The sequence below is a fragment of the Triplophysa rosa genome, linkage group LG19 (assembly GCF_024868665.1).
Source record: "Triplophysa rosa linkage group LG19, Trosa_1v2, whole genome shotgun sequence".
Classification (NCBI taxonomy): domain Eukaryota; kingdom Metazoa; phylum Chordata; class Actinopteri; order Cypriniformes; family Nemacheilidae; genus Triplophysa; species Triplophysa rosa.
Window position 1 is genome coordinate 17,605,862 of NC_079908.1, and position 20,798 is coordinate 17,626,659.

The window sequence follows — 20,798 nt, forward strand, 5'->3', positions numbered from 1 at the left end:
CATTTCCTGCTGTATCTCCATGCCTTTTATGAGTTCTTTTTATCTTTTCTTTTATGGATTTGTGGCACGACTGATGTACTTCGAGACCACTTCAAAGGCGAAGCGCGCGCGCGCACACACAAGAGATGCGCTCCCCCGAAACTTCCTTTACAATGCTACTGATCAAATTAGACCAATCGCCCTGGAGCAATGTTTGGCTGAATCCCATCGTATACAGTATACTGACGCTCCCTGATCTAGTCTGATGTATGAAATATCAAAGCATACTGTTTGTATCGAAAAGGCAGGGGCACAGGAACGTGGGAGATACACTTAGGGCACAGGTCTGATTCTTGCCCAGAATGAGAGAAGAATTACTATACGTATCTGTGGAAAGGTATATGACTTTTTTATATACGCAGAGAGCTCATTTTGTGGAGTATTCTGGGTTCAGAAAATCCATTCACTAGTCACTTCAGAGCCCATTTGAGTCCATTGAGATTGACATTAAAGTTCACGCTTGGGTTCCAAGACGCTAATGATAACACAGGCAGTTATTGTTAAACCCAAATCCGTCCATTATAAGTATGACTATATGTTCTAATAACATTTGCCAAACACAGTTAGCAAAAACACACTGTAGAAAAATAAAATACAATAATAGAAAGTCTTTTGCACTGGAATAATGCAATACATTTCCTAAAGGATCTTTGAAGTACGTTAGCAAATCTCTTCTCATGATATAGAAAAATCATAAAGAATCAACATGATATGGAAATGCCATTTCTCTAAAGAGACAGGACAGAAATTTAGCATACAATAAAAGCATTACAGACCACCTCAAGTGTTCTTGAGAACGTTGAAACGTACACATGGCCAGGTCAGATCTTGGACAAGTCAGTGAATGTAATCAGGGCCATCTGCCTGAATAAACACCACCACTTATTAATAAATACATTTTATTAAGGCAAAAGTAACATTACAAAACACATTTCTTCAGAGTAAAAATGAAACCGTTTAAAAAGGCAATATGAGTTTTAAGACCAACAAGTGACAAAAGCATTAAGACCATATGACTTAAAAATCGTTCACATCAGTAAACCAACAATTACAGCGAATCGGCGACACCCTTCAGCAGATGAAAAAGATGTCTTCTAAAATCTGACTCTCCTCCGGGTCGAGCAGTGAAGGCCGGCTGGAGCCGAGAGGTGACAGAAGGCTCCTCTGGAGACGTGAAGGTGTGATGAAACTCTTCTGGGATGAGGGGTTGATTCTGTACCTCTCTTGGTTGGATTCGGGGCTGAATATGTCTAACAGCTCCATCAAAGAATCGTCCAACCTAACAAGAGGGGAGAAACAATCATGACCATGCAGAAATGTCATACAATTGACAGCTGTTTAAAATGGACGAGTAGGATTAGAGCGTTCTGAACGCTTTGTAAATGTGCACAAGTACGCCCTCAGATCACCCTACACGAAAAACAACATTGTTGCATCTTACTAGACAAAAGAGTTCACAGGCTTTGAAACACGTGGCCTTAGGGCACACACAAAGAAGCGAGCGAGCGAGGCTTTTCCCTGCTCGGAAAAGAAAACCGAGTCGAGTGAAAAGATAAATAAAAGAATACATAAACAAAGATTAAGCTAATAGAGATTCAACCCCTCAGTTGAGGTGCTCCATAAATTATTCATGGAGTACAGACGCGCACATTTCAGATATAAAACATGAATTCTTAAAGCACGCTCCACTGGCGCTGAGAACATAATTCACTCCTCATTCTAAACAGCATTGATTTGCATCCGTCCAGGAGAAGGGATGAGTGGGTATCGGCACAGATGTGTGTGTCTGAAGTGTTCAGCTCCTGTGTGAAGCAGAAAAGCACGTCACCCGTTGAGTGCATCTGACATATGAAAGCAGTTTTTGCTTCATGGTCATGATAGACGCGATTATACAGGACACCAATGAGAAAGTGACAGGAAACGCACCGCCGTCTATTTCCTTCGGTGTCCGACATGTTTTGGGGTCTGCGATCTTAAAAGTATCTGTACCTGAACGTTTTCTCACAGGAAAAAAAAATCAAAGGTTGTCAGAACTTCAAACCTCCATCATTAGGAACACATCCGCTCCTTCTGAGATGGCTGCATAGTTTCTGATATTTACATTTATTTAAGCAAGTTATCCCGCATCACATTATTCTTCAATAATATATATCTCACAGCTCCCACCCAAAGCTTTCATCCCGCCTCCTCCCTTTCCATACTGCCGATGCGTGCCGACTATGTTTGTATAGACCGGTGAATCTCTGCTCAGGTAAGGTTGGGTTGGGAGGCTGATGGATTGATCCCCAGGGTGCTGAACACATGTTCTCACAGTCATCTCTGTGGGGTTCCTGAGCACCTGTTCTCCCATCCTGCTGAAACTGATGAAGGTGCCCCAGTTCTGGAAGACATCCCTCATCCTACCGCTGCCAAACATTGGACACCTCGACTTCCCTAAGGACCACAGACCAGTTGATCTCACTTCACACATCTTAAAAACCTTTGAGAGCCTGGTCCTCAGACGGACCACCTGGACCCACTGCAGTTTGTTAACTGATCCTGGACTCAAGAAGGCAATCCCATAATGCACTGCGGTGAGTGGAAAACACTCCTTATTGATTCTGCCCCTGCCAGAAGTGTATTTATGCTAACTAGCTTTTAAAACACCGTCTAGGTAGGAAGCTCACTAGCTTTTAGTACAGAGCTGATATCTTCCTCCACTTCATCCTGCCGTGGCCACCCACTTGTTTCTTTTATATAAAACAAAGCCAGAATTACCTGTCAAGTTTTAAACAGATAGTGTTTATCTGCATATTATGTTGTTGTTTTTTTACTGGTAACCTATTAAACTTAGTTCTAGAAATGCATACATAAATAGAAATGTTTCGATTGACTTTTTTCTTTGTTTTCTGTTTCTGTCATTTCCTATCATGGAGATTGTATATAAATGTACGTCAATGTGTTTGCAACATGCATCATACCTCTGCTTTACCTGTCAGGTCCTATTTAAAAAAAAAAAGATTTCACCTGCATTCAATATCACAACCTAACCTCATTCACTCACAATAAAAAGTTCCAAATATCTCATGGCATTGTAACAGATCAAGCAGCTTAATGTTCGTTTGCTTTTAAGCCTGAAACCTGAATCTAGATTTCATTTACATTCATCCTATAACAATAGTACTAATGCCCAATCCCGGAGTCTCGTTTCGTTACTTGAGCGAATGACGATCGATCCGGCGATCCTTTCGCACATCCGCGAGAGCTGGAGAGAGAGAGGGAGAGAGCTCACATTGAGGGTGGATAGCCAATGGGGTGGGACTCTGGCAATGCTCCCTCTTGAAATGTGAAAATTAGCATTTTTATTTGTTGATTTATTTAACGGACAGGCCTCTCAAACAGCCATCCATCAACGGACGACGCTGCTGATATGAATAATGCATCTCTTACCGCCGGTCACAATCTATAACAAGGCACGGGGTAGGTGTAGGTAGGAGGAAATTGTCAGCGAGAATGCTAATGTGTTTGGCAGTCATATTTACCGAAACGCTTTCATTGCTTCTCATATGGTTCACTGGCTAATGACCACCAGACATTAATATCACTTAAGGGGAGGTTTTCTAATCCCGATCGCTGTCTGTTCGTTCAACGGATCAGCTATAGGTTAGGGACACAGGCCAGGAAGTCAAAAACAGACAAGCTCCAAGAAAGAGCAAGAGAGAGAGAGAGAGACATAGGAAGAAATACTCCGATTTGGGTTCTACTCCGATAAATCCAAACAAAAGAGGGTTTATCACTTTCCTCTCCCTCAGACTCGTTATTTTACTGTTCTCATTAAAAATGTCCGTCACGCTTGGGTGGCCCTTTCATTTGTAGCCCAAACAGTAATATAAAATCCTAAACGACAAATACCGACAAAACCGCATGTCAATTTCCTTCCAATCAATAGTGAGCTGAGGGGAGGCACAGGCCACGGGCAGGAGCACTGACATTTCTGAACTGTACTTCTATCGAAATAACCCTGAACATTTTTAATAAGATACAGCTTAAAAATAACAAAAATATGTCCTCTTGTAAAGTGGAGAGTTTACAAAAGATGGTCCAAGACTCCACGGGTTTATTTAAAAGAGGTTGAAAACAGTGTTGCCAGATTGGGTGGACAATTTCCAGCCCAAAGGCTCGCTAAAACCGCCCACTCCAACAAAACCAGCACAAATTTTAACTGCCAAAATAATGTTATAGAAATTGATTGCAATGTCAATCAACGATGATAATGACCATTTTATCTCCTTAAAACGAAGTATGACAAGATGACAAAATATCATAAAAACGGATCAAACATAGCAAATGCATTAAAGAGAGTTAGAAAATATGACTTATATGTCCAGAAACCACTTCAAAGTGACAATCAAGAAATTAACTGATGACTTTAACCCTCAGAAAAAACATGCATCAGCATCACTATGCAAATTTTTGTGCAAAAAGTGCCCGCTACAATTAATCGGAAAGCAACGTGAGTAGGCATTTTACAATCTTCATGCACACACCACGGCAGCCAAAAATGTGCAATTCATTGATGCATACTAATACGACAGAACAAAAAAGAACAGCAGCAACAATAATGCGCTTACCTTTGAGAGTTGCCTTAACATCTGACAGAACTACAGTACGTCTTTCACGAAGTAGCCTATTTATCGCAGAACATATAATGCAAAATTTAGCAAGTCCAGCAGCTGTCAAGGACGAGTATGCCAGAGCACAGTCTGTTTAAATGTGTGCTGATGATGAACAGTGGTAGTATAATCCCATTCCCATATTCAGTTTGATTTTTATTGAATCATTCAACTGTGCTCTGAATTACAGTTATATTTACAAAGTCTTCGAGTCGTCTTTCACCGCATGTGTAATCCACGTTTTGAGATTTGAGTTACTCTCCCATAACCGTGCAACATATATGCATTATATAGGCATTGCGATCGCTTTCATATACAAAATCTGGTCCTTTATATGATTGACAGGTCTCCCTATCCCAGACCCAGACCTGATTGGTTAAATGGAACCAATTAGGGCTGTGTTAAGAAATAATGTGTTATAGGGTTGGGAATCGAAAATCAATTCCAATTTGGAATCGGAATCGAAAGGCTAGGAATCGGATCGGAATCGAAAGGAATAGGAATCGGATACTTGAGATTAAAATTTGAATTCCTCTTATCAATTCCTGTGTGCATATTTTCAGAAAAGTACATGCGTTGCATGATCTGCTGATATCTCAATAAAAGCCCTTATGAAAATTATCGATTTTTTTTACTATAGTAAGCATAGTTTAGTTATATAATTTGCATTAAAGCACAGGAATCACAAATTAACCATAGTTGCATTATAGTAACTGCAGTTTAACCATGATGTAGTTCAACTATGATAATACAAATTGTAATATATATATATTGCAAACAAACAAGTCAATAAGCAGGCTAAATGACCACAGGTAGATATCTAAATGTTTTACTTCAACTGTGGAATCGAAACTGGGAATCGATAACAATCGAAATCGATAAGCAGAATCAGAGTTGGAATCGGAATCGATAAAATTGAAACGATTCCCAACCCTATGTGTTTATGACTGCACTACACATTATTTTCGAACGTTTTGAAATAACTTGTTTAAATAAAAGCAAAAAAAGGCGAGCTGCTTGGGCGGGTTTTTTTATTTCATAAGCAGCCCAAATTTTGTCCACCCGCCCAATGCATTTTTCTCCAGTCTAACCCGTTCAAAAGACGCCCAATCTGGCAACACTGGTCGAAAACGAAAGTAGGTGTAATAAGTGCAATGTTTTTGTGAAACAATAAAATATACTGTATACAGTTAGATCTGAAAACATATAACATAAGATGAGTTTGGTTCCAAAATGAGATTTTTGAATTTTTCAAAAATCATGTTTTTTTATTGCGCATTCCAATTAATATCAATCAAACTGCAGTTGGTTTGTTTTGATTTAAGCCCTAATAACTCAAAAAATACAGCTAACTAAAACAATAAAACATGATTTTTGAAAAAAAAATTAAACCGTAGTTATCTCATTTTGGAACCAAACTCTTCATATATTGTATTTCTATATTATATACAGCCATAGAAAAACTAAAGAGACCATTCCAAATTTTCATTGAATCAGCATTTCTAGATTCTATTGTGGTCTTTCCAGTCTAGTGTCTGTTGAATTTCAACAAAATCAAACCTCAGGAGTGACAAAGTCATCCAACAGCAATGTGAAAGAGAGCATGACAAGATACATAAAAAACTGTGATAAAAATTCAGGTTTTCACATAAAAACTTTTCCTAAATACTTGCAGAAATATTCCTGTTGTATTGCTTAAAAGTGAATATGACCTTGTTTGAACTTTGCAGTATTTGAGGTCTGAAAAAAGCATCTCTTCTGTTATTTTGACCTGTTTCTCCTGTTTTCATTTTCTGCAAATAAATGCTAATAGAAATAATATTTTCATTAGAATTTTGGGGGAAATATTGTTAGTAGTTCACAGAATGATCATTTAACCTCACCACATATACCCATAAATAGTCAATTCAGAAAAAGTTTGAAATTGTCTCCTATTTTTTGTCTGCGGATGTATTACTATTTATTTAGATTTTTCTCAACTCATCTGCATTCTTGACTGAAATTATTTTAAAACTGCAATGCATTATGAGATTACCTTCTTTGTGAAGTATACAAGTGATGCTATCTTACAAATGATTTAAAATAATAACTCGACAAGCGTAATATGACGGCTTCAAAAGATTTACATTTAAGCATTTAACAGACACTTTCATCCGACTTGTAAAAATCTATTTATCCTAAGAAGGTAAAAAAATTAGTTTCAACAATTCCCCTTAACAATCCACTTTAAGATGCGTGTTGAATGTGCGAGAAGCAATTCCAGAGTGAACTAAATCAACGCTCGGGTTCACACTTCTCAAGGTTAACACAAGTCACAGAAAACCACCTGCATCACGTTGAGTGAAATGTTATGATGTCTAGCGTCAAGAAAAGACAGCATCAATAACCATTTTCATTTACATGATTTTTTTAAAGCTCTTTTCCTTTTAAGCAAGCCTGTCATACTAAAGCACTTGTGTAACGATTCAACGGTTGGTAGTTCTCCGAGAGCCGGTTTCTCCGGCGTCAGACCTGAGATGGTCCATCAGTCAGCCTGGCGGCAACAAGCCTCTCAAAAAGACAAAACATAAAAACTACACTTCATTGATTTCCGCAAATCAGATTTGGGTTTGAATTATGCAAAGAAACCCTTGCAGACGCTGAGCTACAGTAAAATATTTATCGTCCATGTATAAACTTTCCGTGGTGCTTGTTAGCCAAAGCGCGGTCAACTTGTTAAGAGTTCATGCTCCTGTTTGGAATTAGTGTGCAGGGGAGATTTCCCGTGATGCTCTGCTGCCATATATTTCTGAATCAAATTATGATTTGCATTTTATAGGAATACATTTAATTGAAGAGGGATTTCAGTTCCAATTTTGTCTTGTATCTTTGACTCTATGCTTCAAGTCGAAATGAAAGGTGAATATGAATCTGCAATGGCTACTTGAAATTCAACAGTTTGACTGTTCATTAAGAGACACATCGCTGCCCCAATCTTACTTCACATTTGGCCCTTCTCAAGTTCCCGGGTACATATTAAGTATACCGGAGTATTCGCTTCTCTGTCAGTTTTGACATTCTCTTGATATGCCTCCCACAAATATCATGGCCGCACACAAAGCAGTCTAATTTCCCCAGTCGCTTAAAAGTTTTGGCTTAGCCAGAGACAAAAAGGAACATATTAATGCAAAATATTCACCATAACATGTAGCAAAAGAAAGACAATTACTTTTGAAGTCCGTATATTTTCCCCAGGAAAAAAAGAGAAATAAGCCTTACAAACGAGTTACAAATAATCTGCATTTTTCAGATATGGCCCGCTTAAGTGAGACACGCTTTTGCTCCCGCAACGGGGGTTGGAGGAGGGAAAAAAGACATGCTGTCACATTAATTACCTTTCCACGTTAAAAGAAAACGGTAATGAATTTCCTTCCCCATCCCAGAGTGTGTCTCGCGCTAGCGGTCAGTGATTCATTCTCTGCCTCTCTCTTTCTCATTAAGCTGAGGGAGGTGGCGCATTCTCGGCCCTGACTGGAAGACTCGCTTCAATTACACCTGCTGCTGGGCCCTGCTATGCTAGCTAATGGGACTCAGCTTGGCTCCTGTCAGCCTCGGTGCTGGCCGGCAAAAATCTTCATTTAACTTATCAAACAGGACTCGCGCTGCGTTCAGCCCGGACCGGCTTCCTCCACTGCTCCTCTGTCTTCCCTGTTTTATTTTGCTTCCCCCATACATCACTGCCCCCGTCCCTCCACATCCTTGGATTAAAACCTCTATCACATAGGCTGAGACTCTGAAAACGCAATTAATACACAGGCTTGGCTCCTGCTGTACTGTTACTCCAAAATTGCTGTCATTTCCCTCTTTTCGCTCCCGCTGGAATTGAACTTGTTAAATTGTATTTACTTGCAGGGGGCCTTTGAGTTTCCGAGAGCGGCTTCTCTCTAGCATGAAGATGTTTTAACCGCAGTTTCTTCGCTGAATCAGAGCGGGCTTTGAGTGACTGTCAAGGGCCAAAATGAAATGTTTCGCGCATCTAAAAACACACAGGTTCCTGCATTTGTTTCACGTGATCAGGACGAGTAACTAGACTGAGATGAATTAATGCATGAAGAATAATCCCGTCTATGTCAGAGGAAACCTTGAGGGACACTTTAACTCACCTTGAGACGTGTGGAGTGCTGGGAAGATCCAGAGGAGGAATTGTGGGAAGAGCAGATGTCCGGACGCATTCGGGAACCACAGGTGAGGTGGCCATATCCTTCCTGCTAATGGACATCTCTACAGGGAGGAAATGAAGGATACTTTAAAGGAAGTCATGTGAATTTCCAATTAAAACAGATGCACTAAAGAGCGGCGTCTTGTATTGCCTTCTCAAAAGGGCAGTAAATCGCTTTCCCGCTCATTCTCCTTCACAACTCCTTCCTGGTGGAACATTCTTCCTAACTGAGTCCGGTCAATCACATCTCTCACAACATTCAAAAAACTACTAAAAACCCATCTCTTCTGTGAATACTTGACAGACAAATGAGAAAAAAAACTAACCCTCTCTCTCTTTCTCTCAACAGGTGTTGTTCTGGCTTTTGTAGAAACTAGTAACTTGGCATTAGCACCTATTGTATTATTGCTCCTGTTTGGCATATCGCTTTATTGCTCCCTGAACTCTCTGTTAGTCGCTTTGGATAAAAGCGTCTGCTAAATGACTAAATGTAAATGTAAAGAATCTTTTACTATTATATGGTCACAAACATAAAGGATGACTAACAATAATCATTTGGCAAAAATAAAAATCACGAAATACGGAGATACAAGGACAGCAGCGATATGCAGTTTTTCTTATACATTTAAATACACATCACAATTCCCAACATACCATGAGAGGGCTTGTGTGCAGGTTGCTTTATATTCTCGGCGAGCTCTTGTGACCGGTTATTACTTAAAGGCTGTGGAACACTTCCCTGCAGAGTCTGTGACTCGCCCTCTCCCTTTTCACCGCTGAACAACAGAAAAAAGCAAGATATATTTTAAAACGTTCAATTGTTTGAGAGTGTGTTGTTTCAGTCATTCCATATACATTCAGTTTCGAAACTAAGCTCTACCTGTGTGCTCCTCTGTCCACTTTAAAACTCGACTGTGGACCCTCATTCATATCGCTGGTACCGTTTTGAAGTTTCTCTGAACCTGTTGCTTGCTGAAGCCTTTAAAAGAGCATACAAAGTAAGACACATTCTTTAAAACAATTAATTACAAAGAAACATCCACTATTGTAACTTTTTTGAATAATGTGTCATACCTGCTGTAGTGAAGGTAAGACTGTCGGAGCTGTTGGTTCTGTAGCAAAAGTTTCTCTTCCTGTAGAGCCAGCCTGGCTTGAATTCTCTCTCTCTCCACCTCCAGCTGTTTCTTCTGCAGAAGCAGACAATGACGTTTCTCCTCCCAATTCTCCTGACGTGAAGGGGTCGCTCGATCGAGTATGATCGCCCCGCTCAAGCTGCCGTTCTCCGCGCGTTGCTGCTGATAAGAGAACCTGGGTTCGGGATCACCACACAGCCTCGAGCCATCACAAGTTAAAGGCCTCCTGTTGGAGAATCTGCCTCCAACATCTGAGCATTCATGATGGGTGCATCTGGGGTGAACTTCACAGTTCTGCTCGGCGCTGCAGGTGGGTCTATTAAAAGTTTCAGATGAGGATGAGCGAGCACCTTCTGCTGAACCGCCTCTATCTTTTCCTGAAGAAGGTAAGTCCAAGTACGAGCCATCTAAAGCGGTCCCTCTCCGTCCCCCACACCAAGGTCTCCTGGGCCCCGCCTCGCTGCTTGGAACCTGCGGGATGGCGCAAAGGTAGAGAGAGCGTGTCTACATGTCAACTTTGACCTTTAAATAATGTGGCGCAAAGGTGGCCGCCAGCACGGGGAGTCTCTCCGAGAGGACACACCGGCTCAAGGTCAATCACTGATAAGATAAACATTCAGGACAAAGGAGAATCGTTCGCCTCTGAGGGGACAGAAGTGGGCCGCTGACTAATTCAAGAGGAGGTCGTGGAGCATGTAAACATACATTACTCAAAGCCAAGGTTCCAGAGAGGACAAGCTCATTTCCCTTATAGCAGCTTGAGGATAAAGGTGAACAGGGTGCATAATCTATGTCTTCGTCTGAACTAAAACAATACTTGTTTTTCAATAGCTGCTGATCTAACACAAGTGACATATAATGGTATATAGGACGAATCAGAACGGCCAACCAATCATCCAACAATTGACTAGCGAGGTTGACGACCTTATCTACATTTGTTCTAATTTTGTTTTATCTGTAATATTTTTAGCACTGGCCCTTTAAAATGGATGACTTGAGCATGGTGACAGGTTAACAGTTATGGATGCAATGAGTGTCAGCGCACTTAAACCTTCTTCAAGACGTCTCGTCTCTAAATTCATCCCCTTCAAAGCACCGCCATCAAAACACGGCTTCACTAACAAATTCACAACCTTCAACAAATTTCAAGACAATTACTGTCTGACTTCAAATTGGCTGCTGTGAGCAATGGTGCAATTATTATGCATAATCCACAGATCTGTCTTTTATGAAGACTTTGATAGTTTGGTGCAATAAAAAACATGAAAATGTAGCCTATTTATTTGCTGTAGACCTGTCAGTTATCCCACTGAAAGCAGCACTTATCATCCATACGTTTCTAAGGGGGCATTCACACAGGACGTGGCTTGCATTTAGTTCGAGCTATTTTTTTCTAAATAGTGAGTCTGTGAACATTTGCGTCAAAGTTATGTTTTGAAATTATTCTGTTGAGCTTTGCACTGTTGTTTTTGAATGCAAGAATTCATCCTGTGGCATCTGATAGATGTCTGGTGGACAACTGTAAACCACTTTAATACACGGGACTAATACAGCGCCCATTGTACTTTTTCATTTAATCAGCATTTCTTGATGCGTTGTGGCCATTCCAGTCCGGTGTCTGTTGAATTTCAATCAAATCAAACCACACGATTGACAAAGTCATCATGACTAGACACATTAAAACTGTGATGAAAATCGAGGTATCACATAAAAATATTTTTGGAACTTTTCCTAAATACATGTACAATCATTACTGTTGTATTGCCTAAAAGTGAATATGAACTTGTTTTCTTTGCAGTATTTGAGGTCTGAAAAATAATTTCTATTATTTCGACCTGATTCTCCAGTTTTCATCTTCTGCAAATAAATGCGAATAGAAACAATATTTTTAATTGGAATTTGTGGGAAAGATTGTTAGTTTTTCATAGAATAATGCAAAAATGATATTTTTACCTAAACACATACCTATAAATAGTAAATTCAGAAAAACTTAAAATGGTCTTCAGTAGCTGTAGATCGACTTATGTAACTAGTAAATTATAAAACCTGAAAACTAGTTGATTTTAAAAACGTGTACTTCTGCACATCGGTACACTATAAATATGTATTTTATACATTCCTGCAGCTCAAGCAGTAGAGCAAACTAGAAATGTCAAGGTCATAGGTTCGATTCCAAGGGAATGCATGAACTTATAAAAATGAATGCACTGTAAGTCGCCTTGTATAAAAGCGTCTGCCAAATGCATAAAATATACAATACACTTTAATTATTAACAACAAACTCACTGAGACTAAGTGTGGTTATGGTGCTCAATGAAAAATTGGCAGAATTTCCAATATTTAAAGAAAGTAAGGAAAAAAATTCAGCACGCTTTCACTCTGAGCCACTTTTGGCCTCTCTCTCTCTCTCTCTCCCACACAAACTAGCTCTCTTTGAGTACTCACCGTGCTGTGGGAGCAGGACTGATTGAGTAGGGTGATGGACCTGTTGAGTTTCTCTTGCTGTTGGGAGAGGTGCTGTTGATAGAGTCCCAGCAGCTCCTGACACTCTCTGTACTGCTGCTGCAGGCCTGTGCCGCAGGTCAAGGGTCAACACGCACTGAATAACTCTGCCGCTGTTCCCACTTACGCTAAAACTCTCTCTACTTCCACGCTAGACACGGTAATCCATTTCCCCCAATGTAGTGTTGCCAGCCTAATGCTGAGTAGGCAGGAGACTGTATACTAATGGAAAAAAATGGAAAATCCTTCTTTAAAGAATAAAAATGGTGCCCCAAAGGTATCTGGTACCTGTAATAACAGCTGTACGCTACGGTAAAAACCCACATATATCATTTAAAAGGCCCAGAGCTATAATCAGCCATGATAGACAAAACAAATACCTTTCTGCTTCTAACGTCTTCCAAGACGTTTTTTAACATGATTTAGTGAGTCTTTTATAATAATGGACTAGTGGCTTGCTGCTCTGCGTCCTAATGGCCTATTTACCAAAGACAAAATACTTCTCTAAGAATGCCTTCACATTAATTCTAAATTAAATCAATAAATCTGATTTTATCATGATTTTTTTAAAGGTGGGATGCAAATTATGCATAAAAATACATCTATTAAATCAATATAAAAAATAATTATATGTAATACAAGTAAATATGAGTGTATAATGTGTTTCTTTGTTAGAAGTAAACAGAAATAAAATGATTTAAATGACTGATTAGATTTCAAATTAATTTATTAAAATATGTACAACTTATAAAACAATGGTATAAATCTTTTAAAAAGTAAATTAAAAATATTTAAAAAGTAATATATATATATATATATAATATATAAATATATATATATAATGTATATATAATTAATAATATGATACAAGTAAAACAATAGAAAAAATTATTCAGAAATATGATTCTGAATTCAAATGCTCTGACCTTGCTACAAAGAAAGAAAGAAATATATTTTATATGATCTTGTATTGTTTACTGTATTGTTTATATCAAAACATCCTATAATAAATATCCACTGCTCAAGTGAAACTAAATCAGGAAAAGCTCGAGGAAATATACAAATTTTCTTCATGGAGAACCTGACTGCACTTTCATGCCCAAGCGGAGCCAGCCAGACTCCTAGTCCAGCTCCTGACATTTGAGTTTCTCTGGCACAATCCCAGCAGCCAATACCTAGAGTCATGTTTGTGACTTTTGAAACGTGCAGACAGTGAAGAAGCGCAGAGACAGCACTGCTGTGGACATAGAAGTGTTTCTTCAGAGCAAAGGCTTCACACGCTCCTCCATCTGAGTCTGGCCGGGCATGATGCCAGGCTATGAGACACAGAGAGCTGGCACACATGCAGGACCAGCTCATCTGATCTGGACCAGAACTGCATCCACAGCGGCTAATGACAGCATGATGTACGCTTGCTTACTCCCTCACGCTCTGCAGAAATCCATTCGGTAGATCTAATTTTCCCCAAAACAATTGAGGCAATAGAACTTTTTTGTCTCTTCTTAATAATCGGCCCGGCACCCGCTCAGCTATCATCATAAAACCTCAAGGCCCAGGAACTCTGGAGAAGCAACACAGATCAAACCGTCTGAAAGTTAGCAAGTTATAGAGATTATTTATAGGCTTCATATCTCTGCCATTACTGTGTCAATATGCACTAAATCCTTCTCCTGCTCAACAGTCTCACAATCCAATACTCATAAAATCAGCACAGTAAATCGTACCCAAAAAACAGAGCTTGGTTTTGAAGTCTCTATGATATTCTATAGATAATGGAAACAAGATGTAAAAAGGTGCATCAATACAGAGACAAGAGAGGCTATGCATTCCAGTGATCTTCCACAGTTAAAGTGATAGTTCACCCAAAGATGAAAATTCTGTCATCATTTACACAACCTCTTGTCGTTTCAAACCTGTTTAACTTTCTTCCTTCTGCAAAACACAAAAGAAAAACTTTTGAAGAATGTTGGTAACCAAAAACACTCGGTCCCCATTGACTTCTATTGTATGGAGACCACAAAACCAATGCAAGTCAATGGGGGTCAACGTTTTTCTGTTACCATTCTTTATTTTGTGTTCTAAAAAAAAGGCATACAGGTTTGAAATGACTTGAAAAATGAGTCACGCCAGAGGGTGAGTAAATGATGACAGAATTTTCGTTTTTTGGGTGAACTATCCCTTTAAGGGCTAATTTTACCACGTTGCCAGGAACATATTAAGCACACTGAGGTAAATTCACAAATTTTAGATGTTTAATAAATAACTATTGAATATTATTATTATTGTTAAATATTATTAATTATAAACAATTTGGTTGTTTATATAAATCACCAGTCAAATGTTTGAACACACCTACCCTTTTTTATATTACTATCTTTCACAGTTTAGAATAATAGGCAAACTATGAAGTAAACAAATGCAATTATAATCAAAAAGTTTGCTTATTCAAATAAGACATTTTAATATATTATAGCTTTGCTTTTTTAAGTGTTTAGAATGAGTTCTCATGCATACTGGAAACTTCTTGACTGCTTTTCCCCCCTCACTCTAAGATCCAATGTAATTTTTTAATTTAAATTTAGTTTTTGTAAAGAAATTCATGCGCAGGCACAATTTATAATCGGTTACAAAACTACTTTCAAGCATTTATGCATTAAGGCATTAAAACAAAAGGTTTGTAAGCCCATAAAAAAGCTCATTTAAGTCAACAGTGTCCAAACTTTTGAGTGGTAATGCACAAGCGGCCACAAGTGTGTGTTATTTTCAAAGTGCCTCATCCAAACGAGATGAGCATTTACATTAATTCTACATTTGCTAAATCTGACAAATGCATTAATGTAATGTAATAAAGCAAAAACCAAAGCAAAGCTTATTGTCCTGCTTCAGGCCACTAAAAGAAAGACAAAAAGACATCATACCCTTGCTACATCAAACTTTCCTCAAAACGACTTTTAAAAATTGAAAATCTGTGTTCGAAGAAATAATATCTTATAATTTGTTTATTTTAGCTCATCTAAAATCATTAGCAGTCAAACAATGTTCAACATGGACCATGCACCACAAATAGACCTCTCATTTGTAATGAGAACGGAGAGCCTGTCTCACAGATACGGCACATCGCACGCAGGCATCTACCTCCCAGCTGACGAGAAGCTTCTGATACTCTGATAGACAGGTTGGGCGTAAACACACATATTAATACATTAACAGAAGGGCGTGGAGGAACGCTCAGCGCCTGGTAATCTGGAGCGACTGGAGCGGGACTGATAAGATTCTCTCCCGTGCCTCGCTGTGCAGGCACCTCTGTTGGCTGCCGGCCAATCGGAGCTCATCGCGAGGGCCTACATCGGGAGAAAAGAAAGCTGCGGGCATGATGTCTCCACCCCCATCCAAAAATACACAAAATCAGAGTTTGCATTCGATATTTCAGACAGGCGCTGTCAACATGATTCACTCCCCTGTCAAACCGCCAGAAATAAAATAATGAAATCCACCTCAAGGTAGAACAAAATCGTGCCAAAGAGAATATTTTACGGGGCCACGTGCCTCAGATGTGGACTCTGCGTGCGAGGAAGTTGTGATGCAAATCAATATAAGGACAGTTCGCACAACCGCACGCTTCCATTTAAATAACAGCAAAATTGGTTCGCCAAGCCACTGATGATTTCATTATTTAAATATCATGAGACTTCATTTACCGCGGCATGCGGTTTATTACTTCTATTATCAGTATGTCTGGAAAGGTAATTGCTCATAAACAATATGCGAGTAGCGGGTTTGTGATGAAGTGTTATTTATTTTGCCCAACATAAGGATCCAAGAGCGTGGAGCAAGTCAAACAAACTATTACAGAAAGTCTTCTACGGCTGATCCATCCACAGCGTTCAGAAAAATGAGCATGCAAACTTCAATAAGATTAATGATATTGATGAATGCATTCGGCTTTTCCTTTGTGTCTTCTACAGTTCTTGATGTAAACTCCTTGTGAAGAACAAAGATTGTGAGCTTCTCTGTAATGGAATCTAGCGCTCGGAGACGTGGCGTAGAATGCCAAAGACAGGCTTGAGAAAATTCTAATTTCATTCCGTACACGAGCTTCAAATTCTTCCTACGCACTGAATGTAAGTTATAATTTTTTCCTCCACCTACGTTTCGATGCGTGAGGACGGAGATATTTCCTCTTGATAATCTCGAATGAGATGGGGGTGACTGCGTCAACGATTATTCTCCACAAAGTCTGTTTGCCGTTTTGTTTCCCCCCTAACCTTTAAGCACAACTGTGTGAGCCAGCATCCGTCTGATGTCTTTAGAGACTGCCCTATCTCTGTAGGGGGCGATCTTACAGTTTGTCTTGCACTACAATCTCGTTTTAATGGAGTTTAGAATTTTAGTGGAAATGCCAGGCCGCAGAGGCAAAGTGCAGTTAATTGAGTTGAGCTCGCGTAATTTCAGAGCCCTCCTGCCAAATCTGCAATTTAGCGGCCTGCGATTACTCTTCATATTTCACAGCGTTGGGCGGAACCGATGGTTCGGCTCGTCTTTCGACCAGAGAAGAATCACACGACAAGAGCTGGCAGAGCAGCTAGAATAAAAAAAGAGAACGTCAGAACTGTGAGAAGTTTGTGATGTGCCAGCCGGATGACAGGTTGGCACGAGAAGAAACCCACGTAGTTCCCAGCGGTCATGTGATCAGCGCCAACTCTTTCAATTTCAACCGAAAATAAAAAGCAGCCTGACCCAAACCAAGGACGGGTCCAATCCCTGAACATGAAAACTGGCATCTATAATGGTAAATATTACATGTAGACAAATGACAAAGAGACTGTCGACATCACAAGATTAAAGCAACTTCTATTTACGAAAGAAAAACCTTGATGTACAACATGCCAAGTCTACCTTTGCCGAACATTTAAGGCCAAAGAAAATGAATCCTCAATCCTTTAAACGTGGGTGTAATTTAAAACCATCTCAATGACGTCCTGTGGTTATGTTTCCCCTACAGCAGTCACGAGTCACGACAGAGCCAAACATTGCTCCAGTGCTTAGACAACACTGCCCCCTGTTGGTCTAAAACACAAATCAGCCCTTCACTTTCCTGTCACACATCTCCATTGTGTTGACTGTGATTTGAGTCACCATGTTTTAAAATGCATTAGTCTGTTCGAATTACTCACACAGCCACAAATGTCTATCATTTCACATAAATATTGCCAGAAGGCTGACAGCTCACTGACTTGTATAAAAAAACATTCCACTAGTCTTTTACATAAGCAATGCAAATGTAGTTTAAAAGGAATGTTTCTATAGCTTATGTAGAAAGGATACTTTCTCTCTCTTGTATAATGAGTTGGTTTTGTTGCTCCAGCTGATGGATTTGTTTCTCAAAGGTCTCCTGTTCATCCTTGAGCTTCTGCACAGACTCCTCCTTCTCTTCACTCACTCTGAAACGACACACACATATCAAGAACTTGATCGTATCAGATATTTAATTGTTTATTCAGAAGTAACATGTAACAAGAACTTAATCGTTCATTCAGAGTAACATGTACCACAACATGACGAGCAGGGATTTTACCTGGCCAGCTCCTGGATAAGATTGGCAATCCGACGCTTGTCCTCTGGGCAAAGGTCCTTCAGAGATGGTTTACGTGTGGTTTGAGCAATGCTGGAAAGCACCTACAGTACAAAACAGAAACTTCACTTGATTGTCAAAGTGGACATTTGCATTTCAGGAAAGGACATTTCAGTGCTTGCAAAGTGGTGCTTGATAAAGATTTAGCACAACTCAGTATGCAAATATTACAATGACATACCACTCAAGTTTAGGAATAGGGAATATTTCTTATGCCTGAAATAATATTTTGTAGACAAATTATAACACATAAACTGTGCCTAAAACACAAATTTAAGTTGCATTTACATTAAAGTCCCCGTGAACCGGATGTTGCGGTCGTTTTTACTTCCGTATTTTGATGCATTTTCCGAATGAAATGGAATTTTGAATGAGAAAAATAGTGGCCGTGGCTTTCATTTTTCTCTGCGACTTGATTGGATGTATAAAAACAGCCGTTGCATTTTGAAATGACAGCAGACTGACAGTTAAATGGGAGGAGTTAACAGATGCTCCGCCCAAGCCGTCTAATATAAGTGTCATCTAAAGGCGGAAGTATGGTCCGTCTGTCCGCGCTCCGTCCGCATGACGCAATTTTCGTCATTTCGAAGGGCGTTTAGCCCATTTTTTGAGACCGGGCGGACGTGCCGCGTACAACAGCGCATGAGCGAAAAAAGTGCACTAGTCCACTAGGGGTCAATTCACACACAGAAAGTGTGCAGTGTGCCGTTGTCGAAGAAAAATGATACAAAACCAACAACAGTAAGCTTAGAAGTATATCCTTCATACTGTTTGGTTGTTGTTCTTGTTGTCTTGCTGTTTGCTCGGATTGTTTGCAATGGCGAAAACACTTCCTCAATCATTAATTTGAAGTGGGTCTTTATATGACGCGACTCAGCGCTGCCCTCTGACGGTCTGGTAGAGCACACATACTCATTTGTATGTATAAACCGTGATGAGTATGCTCAGGAAGCTGTGCGGACGCGTTTGTGCGCGAGACAGACACGGAAAGTCAAGTATGCCCGGGCCTTAAGATGGATAGTCATTACAGGACGGAAGTTTTTAACTAAAGATTATGAGGGCACACGATTTTTAAAAGAGAATGACCCACATTGATTGACAACTATTTACAATAAACGCTCCAATATTTCATGAAAAAATAGGCATTGTCATTTTTTATTTCACTGGGACTTTAAATAGTTTTAAGAAACTTTCTTCATAGATAAGCTAGAGCAGTTCAAATGCAAACAAGCAGCCTGAAAGGATGAGAAATTCTTTAATACTGTTTAGAAGCAAAATGAAGGATAAATATCTTGGTATTCTTGGTAAGTTGGTTGAGAGAACGCCCAGTGTGGGCTGAGGTTACTCCTGAGTCTGTGCTATAAATACGTTTGGTCTAGTTTAGTGTCATATTTTTTAAAGAGCTTTACTTTGTACTGTAAATTACGTGTTAGAAGAGATAAGCATCAGTAATAAATGTTGGTGAATATTTGTATATCATTACATACTGACCTGGCCAGAAGTGAGAAGAGGAGCCAGTGCTGGTTCTTGTGCAAAGGTAAAGGTTTTGGATTTGTCTTCATTAAAGAAAGACCTCTGAACCAAAGCGTTTCCTAGGGCTGTCTCAGAATTTTGCAAAGGCAAACGTGGACCTGGTTTCTTTACACTTTTATCCAAACTGCCAGATTTCCTTTTAATCTTTCCTTCTGTATTATTTGCTGAACCAAACTTCAGAGCTGTGCTCCTGTTCATCCCTATGACAGAAATGTAGACAGTTTTCAGTCATCATACACGAGGCAGACACTATGGTTGTCTATCAAAATCTCACCAGCAACAAGAACCATGGACTGCTCCTCGTCTGATTCTGTTTGAGTTAAAGAAACCATGTCACCTAAACTGACAGCTAATAGTTTACATAAGCCAAATAATTTACATATATACCCATGACATTATAAATGACAATTCTGAAAACAAAACTCTAATTAATTTAGTTATGGTGAAAAAGACTTATCAGATAGTCTATATGTTGCACAGCTTACAACTTCAGAATTTGTACAAACGCACTGCAATCTAAACAACAAATAGTACTACATAAACTACTTACTAAGTACATTTCATTACAGTTCTTCCTATAATAATAATAATAAACGGGGGTGCTTTCAATTAATCATTACAAACAGTTATGAAAAGTACAAATATAGTTCAATGCAGTACAAATGGAGCTTGGTGTATTTACCGATTAGTACGTTAGTTGTTAAGTAGACAATGAAAACCCGCTAACAAGCTAGAGCCCCCTTACTGTTACACAAACATTGGCCACTATTTATCATCTTGTGATATGTTTATACTTGCTAAACACAAGACAACGCGCTAAATTGTAACTTAAAAGACATCTACAAAGACTCAACAAGCAAGCAAGTAAAGAAATGTAAAAGGATACTGTCACGAATCCAGTAAATTCCATTGCCATTAACGCCTTCAGCACCCGCCGCCATACTGAAACAACCGCCACTTCCAGATTCGTGACAACGCCCCTCCCCTCTTTCCTCGCTGGTAAGTTTAATTGGTTGTCCTTTCCACGCAGCGCGCTATGGTTCAGAACGCTATTGGTCAAACCGCACATCTGTCGTTTTCTCGGCCAATAGGAGCTGAGAATTGTAATG

At 39.5% G+C, this 20,798-nt stretch overlaps 1 protein-coding gene across 2 annotated transcripts; it reads right to left on the minus strand.

The window, feature by feature from the left end:
* Window positions 1-111: 111 nt before the first annotated feature.
* Window positions 112-20,670, minus strand: kiaa1328 (KIAA1328 ortholog). 2 transcript variants are annotated; one of them, XM_057360734.1, is made up of 11 exons: window positions 20,576-20,670; window positions 19,964-19,999; window positions 19,648-19,889; window positions 18,100-18,200; window positions 17,850-17,965; window positions 12,468-12,592; window positions 9,964-10,493; window positions 9,770-9,868; window positions 9,544-9,665; window positions 8,834-8,951; window positions 112-1,318 (listed from the first exon to the last, which is right to left on the minus strand). In XM_057360734.1, the coding sequence occupies exons 1-11, from the start codon at window positions 20,628-20,630 to the stop codon at window positions 1,111-1,113; spliced, it is 1,752 nt and encodes a 583-aa protein (XP_057216717.1). In that variant the 5' UTR covers window positions 20,631-20,670; the 3' UTR covers window positions 112-1,110. The 2 variants fall into 2 exon arrangements, with proteins under 2 accessions (XP_057216717.1, XP_057216718.1); XM_057360735.1 differs by having other exon boundaries at window positions 19,964-19,993; window positions 20,576-20,652.
* Between the last annotated feature and the right edge of the window lie 128 nt (window positions 20,671-20,798).

Bases quoted from the DNA above. Each gene is read 5' to 3' on its own strand.
- kiaa1328 (XM_057360734.1), bottom strand. From the start codon at position 20,630: ATGGCGGCGGGTGCTGAAGGCGTTAATGGCAATGGAATTTACTGGATT. The intron at 18,201-19,647 runs GTCAGTATGTAA...TTTGTACTGTAG, and splicing joins CTCTTCTCACTTCTGGCCAG to GTGCTTTCCAGCATTGCTCA. The intron at 9,869-9,963 runs GTATGACACATT...GCTCTTTTAAAG, and splicing joins TCTTACCTTCACTACAGCAG to GCTTCAGCAAGCAACAGGTT.